Here is a 20,218-nt window from a genome sequence, read left to right on the forward strand (position 1 = left end):
GCCATCCTTATTTTTAAGGACGTCAGGCGTTGCCGTCCTAAATGCTAAGAATGTGTATTGACACACATGTGTAGAGTTCGGTATGGCAACACCGACATGTGTTGAGGTGGGGATGGCATCTAAAAAATACCGAAAGTAATAAATTTTCAAATTGAGCTGAACTGCTAGGAAATTCCTTTTTAAATGGTTTAAACCACTTCAATTATTTATTGTGCTGCAATTGAAAACTCTTCCTTATGTAATACAATGAAGACTTTGATTTAAAAGCATCTATTCCAACATCGATGTCTGTCCACCACTAGTTTAAAGACCGTCCGATAGGATCGACCATCGATATCGACGAACGATAGGGCTGATAGGTTCGGACAAATAACGCCTCCTGCTATCGAAAGTCGGGTCGTGCGTCAACGTTAGCGAAAAATGCAAAATTAAATATGTTGTGAGTAGCGAGCGATGCCAAATCGAATATGTTGTGAGTTTCGAGCAAGATCCCCGTCAAACGGACTCCCCGCCAGCCAGCGGTCGCCATCCGCAGCCGCCTGGCAGCCACCCGAAAAAGTCCCCCCCTCGACAAAAAAAAAATTTAGCAGCACCGAAAACGTTCCCCGAAATGCCAGTGTAAAGTGTGTTTTTTCGCCAAACAGTGCTGGCCATTAAGCAAGGCCCCCCCATAATTGTTAAACAAACGGCGAATCGAATCGCGAAATCTTCGAATCGCATTGCTATCAAAATTTTTTCGTTTCGTTAACGCCCTCGCTTATATTTGTGTGTATTCGTTCGTAAAGCAGTGCGCAGCAAGTCGCACTGCTTGCCCGAGAAAAACACTGCGAATAGGAAAAAAGTTGAGAAATATAAAAAAGAAATAGTTTGTTTAACTCAATGTGGTTTTCTTTTGCCACTAAACGGTGCTCCTAACCGAGAAGTTAGTTGGGGTCGCGGAACTACCTAGTGGATTGTGCAAATTTTTGGGCTTAAAACGGGTGGGCTAACCAAAAAATGAAAAAAATGGTAGCTGGTGTGTGTGTGTTTACCTTAGCCAGTATGATGATGATTTTCCGGAATGCATATTCCCACCTTACCACCCATAATACCCCCCCCCCCCCCCCCCCCCCCCCCCCCCCCCCCACACACACACACACACACACACCGTCGTTCTTCTCCTTATCTCTCTGTCTCTCTTCTTTACTTGCAGTTCCACTGCATACAGAAAAATAAACAAATACAAGAAGCATAAAATATGCAGAAAATTAAATACAAAAGGAGCCACTAAGTGTTTCGTGTGAAATCAATTTGAAGACCGCTCGTCGTCGTCGTTGTCGTCGTACATACTTTTCCGTTTCAATTACACTACAATGAATATTTGTTGAAACTTCGTTGCATTTACAGACTGGTGTTTAAAAACAACAACAAGAAGAAACGTTAAAAACCAAGAACAACAACAACAACAGCCCTCATACACACCGAAAACTAGAAGCAAAAAGGGAAAATTATATATAGATATATATCTACATATATAAATAGTATCGTATCACACATTTACATTAAAAGGAAGCCGAACAGACGTTATCGTAACTTTTATATTACAAAGCACCAGTAAAAAATATATAACCAACTACACACGTTCCTTAAAAACAAATGTTTTCCAAACCGCAAACCAACTAAAAACGAAATGCTTTTGAAATTAGTTTAAGCTAACTAAAAAACGTCAGACCAAGAAACGCACCGCAAAGCAAATCGCGTGATTAAACTAAAAATATTTAAAACAGACCGAACATCGGCAGGGAACCAAAACAAAAATTCAAAGAACACGATCAATCCGGAAGAACTTCAATCGGCGTACTAAAACCCGAAATTCAATATTTTTTGTATAACATAGTGGTAGCTAAAACAAATCGAGACGATAACCGGAACATCTTTTTGGAGAATCTCGTCTGAATATGTTTAGTCCCGTGTCTCCGTAATGTTAAGTAAGTAATACTGAATACTGATTCAATACAAGAATCGTAATATCGTGGTTAATTTTCGACTCGACCACTTGTTGGTTGCTAAAAACTTGCCGAAAAATATTATAATCCAAAAATCGAATTATTCTCCAGCTATGTTTGAAGGATTGTCATCCACCTTATTCAAATCCATTCGAATATATTTATTTTGGTTAAAAGCCATGCTTTCCTAACTGCAAGATCTTATACAAATGTTGCAATTCATAATGAAAGGGTACTTTTGTATCTAAAATATCAGCTCATAAATACTCAAGCGAAAAGAGGGTGAGGATGCGATAAGGAACTGCATGAGTAACGTAAAGCGTTTTTCGGAAATAGGTTGCATTAGAAAAGTGATTTTTAGAAGAGCAGTAGTCGTCTAAAGATTAAGAAGGCAAATCAAGCGTTATCTCAGAGTGGTTTATCATAAGCATATACAAAATGTAAGGCAGATAAGACCAGTTCGGGGTGGGTAAGTCTCCCTCTGATTTGGTGGCATGATATATCTGGCAAACTATTGTTAAAAAACGCTTCATTGCGCCAATTGCGTGCCCCTGCCCCTGAATTTTGCTGCCACTGCTAATTAGATTTTGTGGCTTTGCTCAGCGAGCAATGTGTTCCGAGTGCAGCCCACTAATCCTCCCGAATCCTATGCGTCTAGCCATCATTATCCAGATCTCCATATTCGCCAACCAGAGCCCGCCAAATTCCCCTGGTCAGACTTTTGTCAAAATTATTGCTAGGTATTCCATCGATATTTGGTAGTGGTCATGCTGAAAGCCTTACCTCGACCCATGTCAATGTGTTCGCCAAACGAAATTGGATTAGCCATCACTCGATATATAAACTGGGGGTTGGAAAAGAGAGGAAATAGCACCAGTGGTTATAGGCTATATTCTATAGGCATACCCTATGCTGAACCCATGAATGAACCACGGATTTGGGTGGACTCATATCTTTAAAAGATAAAAGTACATTAAGAATCGGTTTTAAAGTTAATGCAATGGTATTCCTAGTTTTGTGTATAGAGCTGTGTTTTTGCACCATGAGTTTCGCTGGGTGACTTTTTTATTTCCGAATTAGAATGGTATGTTAATTCTTCTTATCCATAGACTGCTTGGTCCACCCAATTGGAGAACACTCTCGCGAACTTGTGGCCAGCGAAGCCATATATTTTCCAAAATCAGCTTTCTTGCATTGAACTTGGCTGAGGGGCATTGTGGCGACCGCTTCCTCAATCTATTGCCACCTGGTAGAGGGCGATCCCAGGTCTGCGCAGAGAGAGCACGCCCAGAACTTAGAACCAAAGCCAATGCCATGGTCAGAGGAAGTCCCGGGGTAGTCATGGGTAGCCATGGGCCATCTATATCCGACGTCGTCATCGACGTCGCTAGCTAGTGGGGCAGGCTAGCAAATATGAAATGTTAATTGCCAGCACGGGACACAACGCGGCGAACTCTCGTTGGGCCAACAACTGTGTTGGTCCGTAGCAGCAATAGTTGAATAGATCCTACAGTTCGGTTATGCAAGCACTAAATCAAAGCTTTGTCTCCTTGCAGATGTTCTTGGATAGTTCGATGTGGTCTTTGTTCATTAGTAGCCATCACTCTCAGCCTCCGAGTCACCGAAATCTGGTCAAGAACTTAGCGTAGACCCGTAATTAGCAATAGCAATAGCCAAAGAGAGCCTGGATCGTAAGCGCTGGAGGAGGTCTGCAGAGCGAGCAAAGCCGAAGTACAAATGCACCAATCGAAACTGAAACAGAATCTATAACTTGGAACGGGTGAATTCAGCGCCCGCCATACAACCAATTAGCTAGGTGTCCGAGGGTCCAGAGAAGGGAGTCCAGGAGACCATCCCACCATCCAAACAGCATACATTTTATATACGGAACGGCCTGTCGAGCGTAGTGGCAGCAGCACGCGAAAGCGTCTATAAATCTAGTTAGCATGGAGTGCTGTTTATCGGAGGAGGCCAAGGAACAAAAGCGCATCAATCAGGAAATCGAGAAGCAGTTGCGCCGGGACAAGAGAGATGCGCGCCGCGAGCTTAAACTGCTACTACTGGGTAAGTGGAGCATGGCCCATTTCGATTGCACTTAGCCTGGCTTAATGCAATTGAAGCCGCCTCGCTAATTGCATTGTATGCCCGCCGCTTATGGTTATATATATTTTCCAATCCTATATCCCCAGGCACTGGAGAGTCCGGGAAGTCCACATTCATCAAACAGATGCGTATTATCCACGGCAGCGGTTACTCGGACGAGGACAAGCGTGGGTACATCAAGCTGGTTTTTCAGAACATATTCATGGCCATGCAGTCAATGATCAAGGCCATGGATATGCTGAAGATTTCCTATGGTCAGGGAGAGCATAGTGTAAGTGAATCATTTACGCAATCAGAATACGATTAAGCTCAAACAACATCTTACGATCCACAGGAACTGGCCGATCTGGTGATGAGCATCGATTACGAGACCGTTACCACGTTCGAGGATCCATACTTGAATGCCATCAAAACGCTTTGGGACGATGCTGGCATCCAGGAGTGCTATGATCGTCGTAGGGAATATCAGCTGACTGATTCAGCCAAATAGTAAGTTACCCGTTGGCATGCAAAGGGAACGGATTAAATCCTTCCGCAAAATGACCCAAAAACGAACTGATGAGACTGAAACTACCGTAACGACTGTGCAAACTAAATCAATTATCTTGTTTATGTATAGTTATCTGAAGGATCTCGATCGTGTGGCTCAACCTGCATATTTACCCACTGAGCAAGACATTTTAAGAGTTCGTGTGCCCACAACAGGGATAATTGAGTATCCCTTCGATTTAGAAGAAATCAGATTTAGGTACATACCATCTTTCTACCCTTACTTCATTGCATGTGCATGACCTCTTGTTTGGTTTTGGTTTAAATATATTTTGTACTTTGTAACTACACACTAAAGAATTTCTCCAGCGCATGTTTCTTCAAGCAAATGATTGATTCAGGGACCTAATTAGGGCCTTCAGCGAAGTTGATGGACTGAGACGGGTTGCAAAACTACTTTTGCCACTGCTTTTGGTTCCGTTCATTGTTATAAAAGTGTATTAATTTATCTAATTTAGCTACTTGAGCGATATAGCTCGAATTGAACAGGCTGATTACTTGCCAACCGAGCAGGATATTCTGCGTGCTCGAGTGCCGACAACTGGCATTCTTGAGTATCCATTCGATTTGGATGGCATTGTGTTTAGGTATCTATTAAAAGTATCAATTGGTGATTACCGGCAAGGCTAGAAATGTAAATGGTCATTGTAAAGCTAGTGAAAGACGATGTCTTACAATTTAGTTACAAATAGATTCGTCGCTTGCGCTCTAGAATTAAATGCTTGTATATTTGGCCTTAAATGTAGTTAATTTGTTGGTTAACTTTCTTACAATAATATATTTTCCCTTATAAACAGAATGGTAGACGTCGGAGGTCAGCGATCCGAGAGAAGAAAGTGGATTCATTGCTTTGAGAATGTGACATCAATTATATTTTTGGTAGCGCTATCGGAGTACGATCAAATCTTGTTTGAATCTGATAATGAGGTATGATTTCAAGTTATGAGTATATATTTTCTATCAAATAACCAAATGTATGCTTTCACAGAATCGAATGGAGGAATCTAAAGCTTTATTTCGTACTATAATTACATACCCTTGGTTTCAAAATTCGTCAGTTATTCTTTTCCTGAATAAGAAGGACTTGTTGGAGGAGAAAATAATGTATTCGCATTTGGTAGACTACTTTCCTGAATACGATGGTAAGTGTTCCGAAGGGTAAAGGTGGCCATAATTATGTACGATTTTATGCGGCAATGAACCAGGTCCAAAACAGGATCACGCTGCGGCCAAGCAGTTCGTTCTGAAAAAGTACTTGGCCTGCAATCCAGATCCCGAACGTCAATGCTATTCGCATTTCACAACGGCAACAGGTGGACTTTCACCTAATGTACTTAAGATCTATGTAATTGCCTCAAATCGCCAATATCATCCGTAGATTATTTGCTAGTTTTCGTAGAACCTCGCTAGACGTAACCTCATGTTTGCCTTCTTATCGAAACAGGTCCTCAGCGAGATGCAATAACGGCCCGAGAGTTTATACTGCGAATGTTTGTAGATTTAAATCCAGATTCCGAAAAAATTATCTATTCTCATTTCACGTGTGCTACAGGTAAGTTTGCCGCCAGTTCGGTGTTTGGTCAGAAATTGCGTGTGGATGTGATTTTAGTTTTCAGCCTAAAAGGGACTGGTCAAAAGGTAAACTTTTGTGTGAAAAACATTTACATTTGCATATTTGCTTTTGCCGCTGATCTAGAATAGAGAGTAGAAGTGTATCGCTAGTCAAATTTGTAAACCTAAACGAACTGATTTCTAATAAAACATCGATCTCTTGGTAAACAGATACCGAAAACATCAAACTTGTGTTCTGCGCTGTCAAAGATACAATTATGCAAAATGCACTTAAGGAATTCAATTTGGGCTAAGGCGGGCAGTGCGGATATCAGGAAAAGTGGCAATGCAAATGAATTAATTATTTATAATGTATATGATTTGTTTTTCAAAGTCCCTCAATAAAAACTAAATATAGTCTGTTAAATATCGTGAATGGAATATGTGTGCAGTTTACTATCATAGTATTATCTGACAAAACCAAACTAACTACGTCTTTTTCTCTTTGTCTAGATACGGAAAATATAAGGTTTGTGTTTGCAGCTGTTAAGGACACAATTCTGCAATCGAACCTTAAGGAATATAATTTGGTCTAAACTGGATTTGGATCGAAAAACTATTTTTGTGATTTTTATACAAACACACATACACATTCATATAATTCCTTTTTCGCATATTTACTAAATATAAAAGAAGAATTGAGCAGCGAGCGAATGTGGCCGAAAATTAGGCATAAATTAGACCCGAGAAAGTTTCTTACGTTTGTTACATCAGGAACCGAAAATTGTAGCATAAATAGAATACTAAACTGAGATGCTAAAACCGCATCAGCAGAATGATGGAAAAGATGTATACATTTTAATTTGAGAGAAAAATAACACAAAATCTGATACAGCGTGACAACAAATAATCAGGGCAGAGTTTCTCTTACGAATATGACGATTCGTAAAACAATAATTTATATTGCAGTACTTGTATTCTTTCTAGCGGCAAAGTTTTTAGAAAAAGTTGTTCAATTTTTGTTGGTGTTTCGACTAGGAAAACTCTTGAAAGTCAAAAAGACAGTGGCCAGAAATGATTGGGATCCAATCGATAGAGTTTTTGGTTAGATTTGAATAAATCTGATGGTAGTTTTTCCTTCCTACACAAGAAACATGATTTCCTTGAAAAGTTTTATACAAAATATCGTCCGAATTAGTTGTTGTCACTCTGTAGTATTTAAATAAATTTATTACTATAGTAACTTTTGTAATAAAATCCGAAACACAAAATATGAAACGTAAATTTAATCAAAAGCTTGATAAGGAACAACAAACTGAAACAACTTTGTCGTACTGAAGCATAACATAATATAGCAACATTTTACTAAATAACTACAGAAAAACAAAAACATACTTTTGCGTATAAATCCCCGAAATATATATATATATATTCAAAGAATTATATATGCAAGAAGTTTCTTATTAGAATTTCAGGGCATATAGGCGTGTAAAAATAATAAACCGAAAATGATAAGCTGATAAAATGATAAAATGAATGAAAACGAAATCACAGATAATACCGTATTTTTTATTAAGCTAAACAGTGAAGCGTAAATATTGATACTATTGTTTACCGGAATATTTAACTATACATGAAAGCAGATATAATAATTCATAAAACGCATATGTAACAATTTAAAAATTAATTAATTTGCATTGCGCGAGCTCCATTCATTGTAAATTACGATTCGTATTAATACCATGAGAATGAAAAGAAAACAAATGAAACGCATGCAAACCAATACAAAACGATATAGGAGCTAGATTTGTATGAGAAACGCCAGAAACATTTACATGGAGCATTCATAAAATACGTGTTTGTAAAAATGTCGATAACCACCCATGCAACATGCAACAGCAGAATCCATACAACTTATTGATATTTAATCAGACATCAGGTTAAATCCAATCAAATGCGATATACCACTGGTCGAGAAACACAACTATCAGAAGGGAAAGTTTTGCTCTCACGTACTTTTGTTGCCATCAAAATTTCAGTCGAAACATTGTTATCAAAAATAGCTTGATTTTCGTAATTTTTACATTAACTTTGTTAGTTGTTTGCTTATTTTATAGATCTTAATGTATGCAACAAGGGACTCGCTTTTGGCGGCTAGCCAAAACGGCGAGGTCTGCCGAGCGGGTCCAGTGTTTTGTTTTTGTTTTTATAATTTTAGTTTAATTTAATATACAAGGATAACTAAATGAGACGCACATAAATAGAAAACCCCATCAACAAATTATTTATGTAAAAATCCAAATAAAAACAATTCTACTCTACGCATATGTGGAAACAAAAAATAAATAAAATGGAAAACAATTGAAACGTACATGTATGTAAAATAAATATGAAGCAAAATGTTTTTCATAATTTAGAGTACACTTATTTTGTTCAACCGAGCGAGATTCCCCCAACCCACATCCCCATCACTTGGAGTTTAGTTCCCTCGGGGTCACAGAGGAGTAGACACTTTGCCACAACTCCAAGCGGAAGAGACTACCCATGGGAGTGGACAATTGAGAATCCTATGTCCGCGAATAACCAAAAACCAAGACGCATCTTAGTTTAAGTACGATTCAACAGTGTGTTGTATAAAGCTTTAATCCTCGTAACCACATCTAGTGAAAGTAAAAGTAAAGTAATTAAACCATTTTTATGATTAACCAATGGATTAGCTTTTAAAAAGCTTCATTAAGTCAATGTGTATTTTAAAAGATGTAGCAGAGAACACAATGAGAAAAAGCCAATGAGTTTTGAGGCCCGATCGGTATGGATATGGAATCGGTTTAGGTTCTTGCGAATATGCGAATACAAATTCACAGCTGGCATCCAATTTAGTAGCTCCGATTTTGGCCTGGCCCGTTTTTTATATCCACGGCATTATAGACATTCACACACTGACATACATATATATAGTTTTCCGTCCAATGAATTGCATCAGCATCAGCGAGCAGACAAAGTCTCCCATTTATTTTGATCCTTAACATTTCCGATTTGTTTCTTCCGAAAATTCCATCCTCAAATACAAGAGCTTTTCGGCGGTTTCAATGATAAAATGTTCCGACTTTGCAGCCACACATACGCACACTATAAATTGATCGATTTCGATATGATTTCCCCAGCATTTTGTGCCTCTCCAGCATAATGAATCCCCATATTTTATATAGGACAGACTCCAAGTGGGCACTGTACCACTACTGGAGCCTGTTAAATGCCCCGAAACATTCAGATTATCAGCATGTGTGTATGGCCAGATTGTTGTGCTTTGGATTGATAGATTGGTTCCTTAATTTTATGATACGCACCGATAGTCAGACAGTTGTATGTAAATATTTGCAAATTACTCGCGAGGGGATTCGAAGGCCTCCCGAGAGATATACCACATAATCGAGCATGTGTATGTAAGTGTACATTAAACGCAAAGTGAACTATAATAAAATGAGAATTTGATATAAACCATTAATGTATGTATTTTGTATTTTTATATACAATTTATAATTTTGATTACACTTACAATTGTTACGATTAATAACTAAAATTACATGATAAAACCAAAGTAACGCAGATGAATCTACTAGATATGTATTTCCAATATAGAGATGCCGAGTACATACTACACAAATCCGACGATTGCTAAAGGAATTTCAGAATATTGTAAGGAATTAAGATTAAACAAAGTAAACAAAGAAATTTTCTAAGCAACAAACTCAAACAGAACTGCAAGCAAAAGGGACAACAATTTAAATGGGAAATTTATGTAATTGTGTAAATCTAGAGCGGAATGAAAGCGAAGGATGCAATTTGATCCTTCGGGCCGGATACTTGATAAGTATGACCACGATTTTCAGATACTTGAAAACCATTTAGGCATGGCATTCGGTGGCTAGTTTTTACTTTAACTATGTATGTAAATGAAATGAATGACCACATTCCACATAAGAAAGCTTGAAAAGCAAAAAAAAAATTTAAAAAAAAATCCTTAAAAAAGAATCCCGAATGAAAATCGCCCCCTTGACGTTGGAGAAAACTACATTATCGATAATAAGAATGGCTAGACGAAGTTTTCGGTTTTGAAATAAAACCCTATAAACTCAGCATCGGGATAAGCAGTAAGAAATATTAGTTGTGAGTTCGGGCGACATTAGGGAGAAATAGTAATATTCGACTCTAGTTTCTCCATTGCACACCTAAGCATATACATACATACGTGTAAATCAGAAGCTAATGAAACATCCACTGGAACTGCATGCTTAGCCTAGGATTAAGGCAATCCACACAGACCCCCGATTTGGAGACAGAGACAGTCCAACATGTCCATGGGCCGACTATTGATAACTGTAGCATTTGAATTGAATTGAATTGATATTGGACGGACGGGGTTTTCCTGGGTGTCTATACATTTGTCATACAAATCATATTGACGGAGCAGACGGCGATTGTATGCGTGGCAATTGTAACTAAACAAATTTTTTAGATAATTAAAAGTATCTATGTACACCTTAATATTAATGAAAAAACCAATATAATATAAATAAAAGTATATTGAAAAGACCTCATGAGTGTTTTGCTATTGCGACTACGATATGCTATCCTATACCTCTTGGAAAACGGATTTCGATATAAAATCAATATTTTAGTTTTAGAGTTTTAGAGCTGTGTGGTGGATTGGATTAATTAATGGATATGTGCTCACTGGGAATTGGGAGTTTCAGAAATCCGCAGGGATGTTTTTAACGATATTTATGGGTGTTCTGATGTGCTTTATCAAGAGGTCATTAAACATTTTTAGGGCTCGGGAATTAAATTTTTTAGTTTTGGAAATCAAAATCAGTTTTCAGCCATTCTCGATGGCCTACGGACATGCTTGTGAGCATCGCATAGAAGAAAAAGTCTGGTTTTAAGGACACTAAAAAGAAAAGTAAACGATGCGAAAAATCGCATCTTACATCATAATATTTAGCAAGCCAATGAATAACTACCGAAACTGATCGGTAGCGCACAAAAAAAGATACATTCCCGTTTAGATACTATCAAAAAGTGTCTTAATTGACCTAAAAGCAGAGTAAAGTATACAATTAATTAAAGGATTCATAAATAAAGTCAGCATGGATATGCACTGCTGTTTATCGACCGAGGCAATGGAAAAAAGGCGTATCAATGAGGAAATTGACAAACAGTTGCGTCTGGAGAAAAAACGGTCTAAGCGCGTACTCAAACTACTGCTATTGGGTACGTGGAGAGGGGAATTGGGATGTATCCAGGATACAATGTGTGTATATCCACAGGGGCATGCGAGTCTGGGAAGTCTACGTTCATCAAACAGATGCGTATTATCCACGGCAGCGGTTACTCGGACGAGGACAAGCGTGGGTACATCAAGCTGGTTTTTCAGAACATATTCATGGCCATGCAGTCAATGATCAAGGCCATGGATATGCTGAAGATTTCCTATGGTCAGGGAGAGCATAGTGTAAGTGAATCATTTACCCAATCAGAATACGATTAAGCTCAAACAACATCTTACGATCCACAGGAACTGGCCGATCTGGTGATGAGCATCGATTACGAGACCGTTACCACGTTCGAGGATCCATACTTGAATGCCATCAAAACGCTTTGGGACGATGCTGGCATCCAGGAGTGCTATGATCGTCGTAGGGAATATCAGCTGACTGATTCCACTGAATAGTCAGTTGGGACACCAGGAGCGACGACACCGAAAATGGTTTTTTAATAATTTTTTATTTCAGTTTCTTGGGTGACATACGTCGAATTGAACAGGCTGATTACTTGCCAACCGAGCAGGATATTCTGCGTGCTCGAGAGCCGACATTTAATATTCACGTTTATCCTTTTGAGTTGGATGGCTACGTGCTGAGGTATAAATCGAATTTTTAGGGCGTTTTTCATTTATTTTATTGTTTTTTTATTATTATTTTTTATTATTATAAACAGCATGGTGGATGTAGCAGGACAGCGAACCGAGAGAAGAAAATGGATTCACTTTTTTTCGAATGTAACATCGATTATATTTTTGGCAGCACTGTCGGAATATGATCAGTTCATGATGGAATCCGAAAACGATGTATAACTTAAAGGCATTTTATTAATTAATCGCCAAAAATAATAAAATCGGATTATTGCAGAATCGACTGGAGGAATCAAAGGCTCTATTTCATACTATTATAACATTCGAATGGTTTAAAAATACTTCAATCATTCTGTTTCTAAACAAGATGGACGTGTTGGATGAGAAAATAATGTATTCGCATTTGGTAGATTATTTTCCTGAATACGATGGTAGGTGTTAAAAAGTTATATAATCAAATTTCAATCAATATATTTGATCCTAAATATTTTACTGGGATACTTTACAAAACAGGTCCAAAACAAGATGCAAATGCGGCCAGAGAATATGTGCTACGTATGTTTGAAAGCATTAGTTTAGATACACAGAAAAAGATATATTCGCATTTTACATGTGCTACAGGTAAGTGAATTGTCTTGATTTGTTTGTCCTAAAATGCAGTTGTTCTATTCTTATAATGGGAGGTAATGTATTGCTTAACAAATAGCTACAAATCCCATCTAATTAAGTTCTTTATTTTGTTTTTAGATACGGAGAACATTAGGTTTGTGTTCGTTGCAGTAAAGGATACAATTTTGCAAAGCAACCTAAAAGAAAGTAATCTATTTTAATATGAACGTGGATCTGTAACTTTTATGTGGTCTCCCCATGAAGATAATAAAAATAAATTTTATTTTGTTTTGGTATTAGCACACAAAAACATATATGTTTATGCTTTCGCTTTATATATCAAATTTCATTTGATATTTGCATGTCTTATAAATTCTTTGGCTAAAGATGTATCTGTATTATACCATTAGTTTATATTAGCTATATGTTTTTTAGGACTTTTCAGTTTGGTTTGGTGTTTTTAATAAATAAAACACGTTATAAGCGCTCTGCATTGGTGGGCTCTTAAAAATAATTATTCGTGTTTTTATTGACATTACAAATTAACTTAATCTACATTTAAAGAGTCAACCAAGTACAAGGGAATGGGAAAAGATAAAAAATTCTCTTAAAAATCGCTCTTAGTGACTTGAGTAGGGCGAATTAAGTAAGCTCAGTTCTCGACAATTTTCAATATCGTGCGGGTGAAAATATAAATTCGTCGCCAATTAGTCTTAGAAAAACCCTCAAATTAGAACATACATAGACTGAAAAAATTGTGTTACGTCGACGGTTTTGGAAGTTTAAAATTTATTATATAACCTACAGAACAGGAATAAAAGTTAAAAAAAAAATAAAATAAACCGAACCTGTAAAATTGGTGAAATAAATTGAAAATCTACAAAAAAATAAGAAATTAATCACGTGCCTGAATTGCAATAAGTCGTCCAATAAGAAAAACGCCCAAAAAACGAAAGCAGTTAAATCGGTGAAATAAATGTTAAATCTTATATAAAAATTATAAAGATAATATTTTGTAAGCACGTGAGTCAGTTATATATTAACGTGTTATCACTTCCTTTATCCGGAACTCGTAGAAGGATGAGAAATGCCTACTAAATATAATCGTACATACATTACATATGTATGAGTGATTCATTGCAGTCGACAGAATCAAAAAATTATAGTTACTTAATTTTATTTATGAAATACTTTATTTAAAAATACTATTTAAAACTATGCCAATTTGGGTTTCGGCATACATTTAATAATCACAATTCGATAAAATGTTCAGCTCGATATTTTAGTCGTGAGTAACACTTTGTTTTGTATTAATACCCAAAGCGAAGATAATATTATTCGTATGGGCAGAGCCCTATTTCATATGATAATGTTGAAGGCCACAAGGCGAGTTGATAGATCCGCGTCGGAATTTTTGAAAATCGCTGGAGTAATGCGTTTAAGAGCAGACGATATAAAACCTTCGGAGTCGTTATATTTTTTCGGAGTTATAATATTTCGATACACATGTGTCACTGGCATCTGCATGCAAGATTCGGTTCCAGTGTACTTTTTAGTCCTATAGTTTCCAATATTCCGATTTACTGACAAACGGACGGACATACTTTATCTATACTTGTTGATAATAAATAATGAAGTTACAGGGTAGAAAACTCTTCCTTCTACGTTTTACACACTTTCAACGATCAAGTATACCCTTTCAAAGAATGGGGTATATATATTGATATATTGCGATCTTCACTCGACAAATACAGAATCTAAATAGTCCAGGAACCAGAGGATAAACCTGCAGGAATGTTCATGGACTGCTGCTTATCGGACCAGGCTTGTGAGGAAAGGCGTATCAGCAGGGAAATCGATAAGGTCCTGAAAGCGGAAAAGAAGAAAGCACGAAGAGAACTTAAGATATTGGTCCTGGGTAAGTGAAATCGGAGAATTATTAATTCCATGGCAAATGTATATAACCAACAAATCCACAATCGCAGGCACAGGTGAATCTGGCAAGACCACATTCATCAAACAAATGCGCATTATTCACGGAAACGGATTTTTGAAGAAGGAGAGGGAGCAGTTCACCAAAAATGTTTTCCAAAACATATTCATGGCCATGCAGTCGATGATCAGTGCAATGGATACTCTGCAGATTCCCTACGGTCAGCAGGAGCATAGTGTAAGACTAATTACTGGACCAATAATACCAAGTGATTTGCATCCAATGGAGATCATATGATCCACAGAAACTTGCTGATCTTGTGAAGAGCATCGATTACAAGACAGTTACCACACTGGAGGCGCCCTACTTGAATGCCATCAAAACGCTTTGGAAAGATGCTGGCATCAAGGAGTGCTACCATCGTCGTAGGGAATATCAGCTGACTGATTCCACTGAATAGTGAGTGAGCGGGTTGATTTACTAGCAATATCTGAGGCATACGTTACGATTATAAGAGCACAGAGGAGTTTAATATCTACTCTAATTATACATACTTAAAATACTTTCTCTTGAATGTGATAATAGTTACATTTTATCAAAGCATTTGCATTAAGCATAATTAAAGGCTGCTGAATAACTTCAGTTAAAATCGCTTCATTCTTCATCCAATTAGCTTTTTGAACGACATAGCTCGAATTGAACGGAGTGATTACTATGCAACTGATCAGGACATTCTTCATGTTCGAGCGCCAACAACCAATATTGTTGAGTATCCCTTTAATTTGGACGGTTTTCTGATTAGGTATTAGTTTACAATATATTGAAATTAATAACTTCAATTAAATACTACAACACAGATTGGTGGACGTCGCTGGTCAACGAACAGAGAGAAGAAAGTGGATTCATTGTTTTTCCAATGTGACATCACTTATGTTTTTGGTTGCCATGTCCGAGTTTGATCTAACTTTGGCAGAATCGGAGAATGAGGTATTCTTTTGAAATTAACTTTTTTGCAATGAATAACCAAATTGCTTATTTCAGAATCGTATGATGGAATCTAAAGCTTTGTTTCACCATATAATATCGTTTGAATGGTTTCAACGCTCGTCCGTGATTCTGTTTCTAAACAAAGAGGATTTATTTAAACAGAAAATATTGTCATCGCATTTGGCAGACTATTTTCCTGAATATAATGGTAAGTTTACCCCAAGCAATCGTACATGTAAAGGATTTAATTCGACATCCTATTAACCAGGTCCAAAGAAGAATGCTAGGGCGGCCCGAGAATTCATACGGCACATGTTTACTAGCGTGAAAACTGATCCTTACAAGTTAATCTATTCTCATTTCACCGTTGCTACAAGTAAGTCTGCTTTTTATTCTGATCTTTGAAAAAATCAGAACTTTTTGAATTCCTTTTTGGTGTTTTATTGTTATTCAATACAAAAACTATAGACGCTTAGCACACAATATTTAAATAAGTGTTTTTTGGTTTTGTAGATACTGAAAATATTAAGTTTGTGTTCACTGCTGTCAAGGACACAATTCTGGAATTGCATTTAAGTGAAACTAATTTGCTGTGACCTCGATTTCTACAAAATGTCTATTTAAATCATATTGATGAGGAACAAGGTTTGCGTATCATATTTTAAAAATAAGAAAATAAATGTATGTACAACAGAAAATAATTTTTAATTTATTTATAAGCTATATTTGCCATCATATTATAAACTGATGTATTTTAAAGGCGCCTTGTTGCTTTTGGACGTTAAAAAACTGTTTTTTATTTCAATCTTATGTTTACATATACAATCCATTAAATATAACACGGTTTACATACTGTTCTTATTCAGCCTAAACGCACTAACTATGAATCCAGCTGCTTTTAGCCGGGGTTTCAGTACACGTGATCTATCACAATAAAATCATATATATGTCATGCTTTGCATTAACCGTAGAACCTTATATGGGCAAACAAGCGAATTAAACATCACGATGATCAACAGTTTAAAACGAAACTCTCACACACTTAATAAGCTAAATATAATCTTGGATGGGGGCTCGTATTGATTCGGTTTTGGCACGTAAACATTTACATGACCACAAAGTCGCTAAGGTTGCGTTCAGGTTGCACCATGCTCGGTGGCATCAATTGCACCAGTTTGTTGAACAGGAAAGCTCGCTTATTCTTCAGCTCGGGTGTGCACTCCGTCCGCGCCCTTTTGGTGCATGAGGAGGAGCTCGGGCTAGATGCAGTGTCCGAGATGCCAGAAGAGATCATGCTTTCGTTCGACTCCAGGGAGAGGTTCTCGGTAGCGGGCCCATCAGCCACTTCCTCTGCAAAGATACAAGTTGAGTTATCCAATAAGAATTCATTATTGACTAATAAAACCTTTGATCTTTGCCGATACATCGGAATCCGTTTCGAGATCGTCTGCATCAGCACACAACGCAGGTGTGTTGCATTCTCTTTCAAGGTTACCATCATGGTTTTTGAAGAGTAAAGACGCAAGCTTGTGGAACTAAAAGAATAAACACCGATATAAAAAAGCTACAAAACCATAAGTAATTTCTTAGACAAACATTATTCAACTGCTCCGCATCGCTGTGATCAATAACATCGGCTATATGATGCCGTAAGTACTGCATTGCCTTTATGGGATCCTGGCGCGTCATCTCCTCGTAGCGCAGTTTACGCACCAAAAACCGACAATGCTTCAGGATCTCCTCTCTTTTGGGTCTAAAATATAAGGAAATTATCATCGATTACATTCAGCTAGTAAATTACATACTTTTCCAGGCATAAAAGCCAAAAATCATCAAGTCTCAGCTGCTGCTGCTGACAGATTCCAGGATTTCCGCCAAACAAATAGTGGGTATTGGTCACATCATCATAAACCAGCTGGTGGGCATAGCGAGGGCACGGCTCTAAGGTACCATCACCCTTGCTGGCGCCCAAAATATTCATGTTGTTAATGGAGTTCGCATCCTGGCCACTGTGGCGACAGTAATATATCCTCGACCACTTGTGATTGCGCAAGGAATAAACCCAAAAGGAGTTAGATGCATCAATATGCTGTATATCACGACGATCCTTAACCTTACTTAGGCTCTACAAATAAAGAAGTTAAATACGAACGCCGAAATTATGTCAGAACTACTTACAGAAAAAACATAAATTTCATCGCGTTCACAGTCAATGGTGGCACGCAATGTATAGCCAGAGGAAGGCTCGAATTTGGCTTCGTTGCCAGCGGTGGTTCCGTGATGGGGGTGCTCCTTGTTGAGAACTGATATGGCCTGGGTGTCTACATCGTAGCTAAGAAACTCATCAAGATCCTCCTTGCCTCGTTGTCCGCCGTATATGTAAAGTTTTCGATGTTTCTATAATAGCGCGTACAAATACATATATCTGCATGCATAGCTTATAAAGTATATTTAACCTACGTTATGGAAAACCATGCAGTGTGTGATCCTGGACTTGATGGACATTACATCTGCCAGGGAAGCGCTGGCGTGGTGGCAGTCCACCAGAATCTGAGCCCAGGTGTTCGTTGCTATGTGATAAGAGAACAGCCCCGAATATTCTGGTTCTATCGCACCAGTGGCATTGACACTACGAGGCGTGAGTATTTTGCCTCCGAAAACGTAAATTGTACGCTTATCGGTATCCATGCACATCTGGTGATCATAGACAAGCTGAGGACCACCCACTTGGCTGGTGTCATCGCATATTTGCATCCAGTTGCCAGCCCTCGTATCGTAAAGGTAAAAGTCGCTCTTTATATAATCCGAAGTTCGAATTGAGTTGTCCAGGTAACGGCCAAGCATGAATACATTTTCGCTGATGGGATCAAAGACCATTTTGTGGCAGGATCGCGGTGTGGGCCCATTGGATAGCTCTGACCTTTCGCACAGTAGCGTCCACTGATCATCTTCGATATTGAATACCCAAAGGTCGCTCAAGTCCTGGTAGCCATCCCAGCCGCCGTAGAGATAAATAAGTCTTCTTTTGGCATCCACTACCAGCTGGTGACCACCGCGGTTGCCTGAAATAAAGGAAGTTAACTGCTGACGATTGCTATTTGGAGAAAAAAATAGTTACCAGGCTTTATGTCGCTTTCGGTATGCTTCATATGCCAGCTGTGCTTGTAGTCCTGCTTATTTAAATACTCATCCATTAGGCCCTCATCTATGCACTCGACTATAAAGCGTTCAGCCTTCTCAAAGTCGCCCTGCAAAACCTAAGAACCAATTTTTTTATGGATTTAATACCAAACTTCAAAGGTTTTTAACATGATCTATGCTGGGGATTCTTTTCTTACGAGACACTTATGCAGTTCGCTGATCAGCGGGTGCTCCAGTTGCACATTCGTTTGCTCCTGAAGCGCTCCAAAGGCACTCAAATAGCCCTGCTGGCGGAAGTGCTTCAGACACAGCTTGATGATCTCCACCTCGCGCAGCGAGTTGTAGTTCTTCATGCGAGCACTGGTGTACATGGGGTCGTCCTGGCCGTGCAGCTCCACGTACCAAATGCTGAAATTGAACGACGGACCCCAGGAGAGCAGGGGCACGATCTTGAGGTACAGTATTGGTAGGTTTTCCGAACCGTCTTCGGTCAGGCAGCGCAGGTTAAATACTTCCGGTACGTTATCGTTTTTCAGGCCACTAGGGAAAATATTTGAGTTATATTGAAGAATGCATTTCGGAGAACCAGGTGAATAACCTACCCCTCCAGCAGTAAAACCATGTGCTCATCCTCCAAGCCGCCGTAAACACGGAATTTCTTGATGTTGCACACATGCGACTTCTCGAACTTGCCAAACTTGATTTTCTTCACAATGGCGGGACGGCGCAGCTTCAAGGTGAGAAATTGCGGCGGGCTGTTCGTGTAGGCGGACCACCTAGATGTTTGGTCGTTGGGACAGTCCACCAGGACGTTTCTACGAATCGAATGGTATGGAAATTAGAAAGATGCCCGTTTAACAATTACGAGATGCGAGGCATCCATTTTCTTTTCAAAATTAGTACTTACTCTGGCAGATAGTTTGGCGAGTAGCTGGAGTAACGGTAGATCTCAAAGTTCAGGCGCTCGGAAAGCGAAAAAGGCTTCTGGCTGCTGGTATTCGTGCCGGAGACCGGGTTCAAAGATGGATTAAGGGCCGAGGACAGCGCCACCGATCCGTGCGAGCTGTTGTCCGTGGGACTGGATGTCGAGGAGGAGGACATGGCGAGTTCTATTCCAACGATCCTAGCGGTAAAAGGTTAACGGAGCTCGGCTATAGCTGTTATTACCGTTCTTTCTTGTCCGTACTTCTGTGCTTCCCTGTTCCACACCCAAAACAACCGAGTAACAGCTGATCGCCAGGGGCGTAGCCGTTATCTCATAAGGGGGTCGATTAACCGATTGTCTTACATTACATTTGCAAACGGTTAGCATTTAAAAACAATTTACATGGTGTAAGTAACCTATAGAATTAGGCTGTAAAATCAAAACAAGTAATATAAATTTTAAGTTTACGCTTTCATACTTCCGAATGATAGGCGAGTGCACTTCTAACACAACTTAATTTACGT

The 20,218-nt window shown here is 38.6% G+C and overlaps 4 protein-coding genes across 14 annotated transcripts; 3 read left to right on the plus strand and 1 right to left on the minus strand.

Moving 5' to 3' along the window:
- Positions 1-368: 368 nt before the first annotated feature.
- On the plus strand, positions 369-8,087 carry LOC6608872 (G protein alpha q subunit). 9 transcript variants are annotated; one of them, XM_032714766.1, is made up of 10 exons: positions 369-472; positions 1,193-1,967; positions 3,542-4,049; positions 4,175-4,359; positions 4,423-4,577; positions 5,096-5,224; positions 5,435-5,564; positions 5,626-5,779; positions 5,843-5,950; positions 6,420-6,624. In XM_032714766.1, exons 3-10 carry the CDS (start codon positions 3,932-3,934, stop codon positions 6,500-6,502), a joined length of 1,062 nt encoding a protein of 353 aa, XP_032570657.1. In that variant the 5' UTR covers positions 369-472; positions 1,193-1,967; positions 3,542-3,931; the 3' UTR covers positions 6,503-6,624. The 9 variants fall into 9 exon arrangements, with proteins under 9 accessions (XP_032570657.1, XP_032570658.1, XP_032570664.1 ...); XM_032714767.1 differs by having other exon boundaries at positions 374-439; XM_032714773.1 differs by lacking the exons at positions 369-472; positions 1,193-1,967; positions 5,843-5,950 and adding exons at positions 3,358-3,464; positions 4,708-4,836; positions 6,082-6,189.
- A 3,379-nt stretch (positions 8,088-11,466) lies between these two features.
- LOC6608873 (G protein alpha q subunit) lies at positions 11,467-12,944 on the plus strand. The gene is given in 7 exon segments (XM_032715471.1): positions 11,467-11,700; positions 11,764-11,938; positions 11,941-12,109; positions 12,186-12,315; positions 12,377-12,530; positions 12,613-12,720; positions 12,847-12,944. Coding segments are annotated over 7 exon segments (1,038 nt in total). The 5' UTR covers positions 11,467-11,481; the 3' UTR covers positions 12,930-12,944.
- A 484-nt stretch (positions 12,945-13,428) lies between these two features.
- LOC6608874 (G protein alpha q subunit) lies at positions 13,429-16,326 on the plus strand. Of its 3 annotated transcripts, XM_032715469.1 has the most exons (9): positions 13,429-13,731; positions 14,463-14,626; positions 14,694-14,878; positions 14,946-15,100; positions 15,315-15,443; positions 15,499-15,628; positions 15,683-15,836; positions 15,897-16,004; positions 16,142-16,326. In XM_032715469.1, the coding sequence occupies exons 2-9, from the start codon at positions 14,503-14,505 to the stop codon at positions 16,222-16,224; spliced, it is 1,068 nt and encodes a 355-aa protein (XP_032571360.1). In that variant the 5' UTR covers positions 13,429-13,731; positions 14,463-14,502; the 3' UTR covers positions 16,225-16,326. The 3 variants fall into 3 exon arrangements, with proteins under 3 accessions (XP_032571360.1, XP_032571361.1, XP_002033588.1); XM_002033552.2 differs by lacking the exon at positions 13,429-13,731 and having other exon boundaries at positions 13,984-14,626; XM_032715470.1 differs by lacking the exons at positions 15,897-16,004; positions 16,142-16,326 and having other exon boundaries at positions 15,315-15,405; positions 15,683-15,774.
- A 71-nt stretch (positions 16,327-16,397) lies between these two features.
- On the minus strand, positions 16,398-19,970 carry LOC6608875 (muskelin). The gene is made up of 11 exons (XM_002033553.2): positions 19,956-19,970; positions 19,677-19,892; positions 19,372-19,584; positions 18,967-19,309; positions 18,747-18,885; positions 18,089-18,690; positions 17,807-18,025; positions 17,434-17,753; positions 17,225-17,381; positions 17,034-17,163; positions 16,398-16,978 (listed from the first exon to the last, which is right to left on the minus strand). The coding sequence occupies exons 2-11, from the start codon at positions 19,868-19,870 to the stop codon at positions 16,734-16,736; spliced, it is 2,562 nt and encodes an 853-aa protein (XP_002033589.1). The 5' UTR covers positions 19,871-19,892; positions 19,956-19,970; the 3' UTR covers positions 16,398-16,733.
- Between the last annotated feature and the right edge of the window lie 248 nt (positions 19,971-20,218).

The sequence above is a fragment of the Drosophila sechellia genome, chromosome 2R, assembly GCF_004382195.2.
Source record: "Drosophila sechellia strain sech25 chromosome 2R, ASM438219v1, whole genome shotgun sequence".
NCBI classification, from domain to species: Eukaryota; Metazoa; Arthropoda; class Insecta; order Diptera; family Drosophilidae; genus Drosophila; species Drosophila sechellia.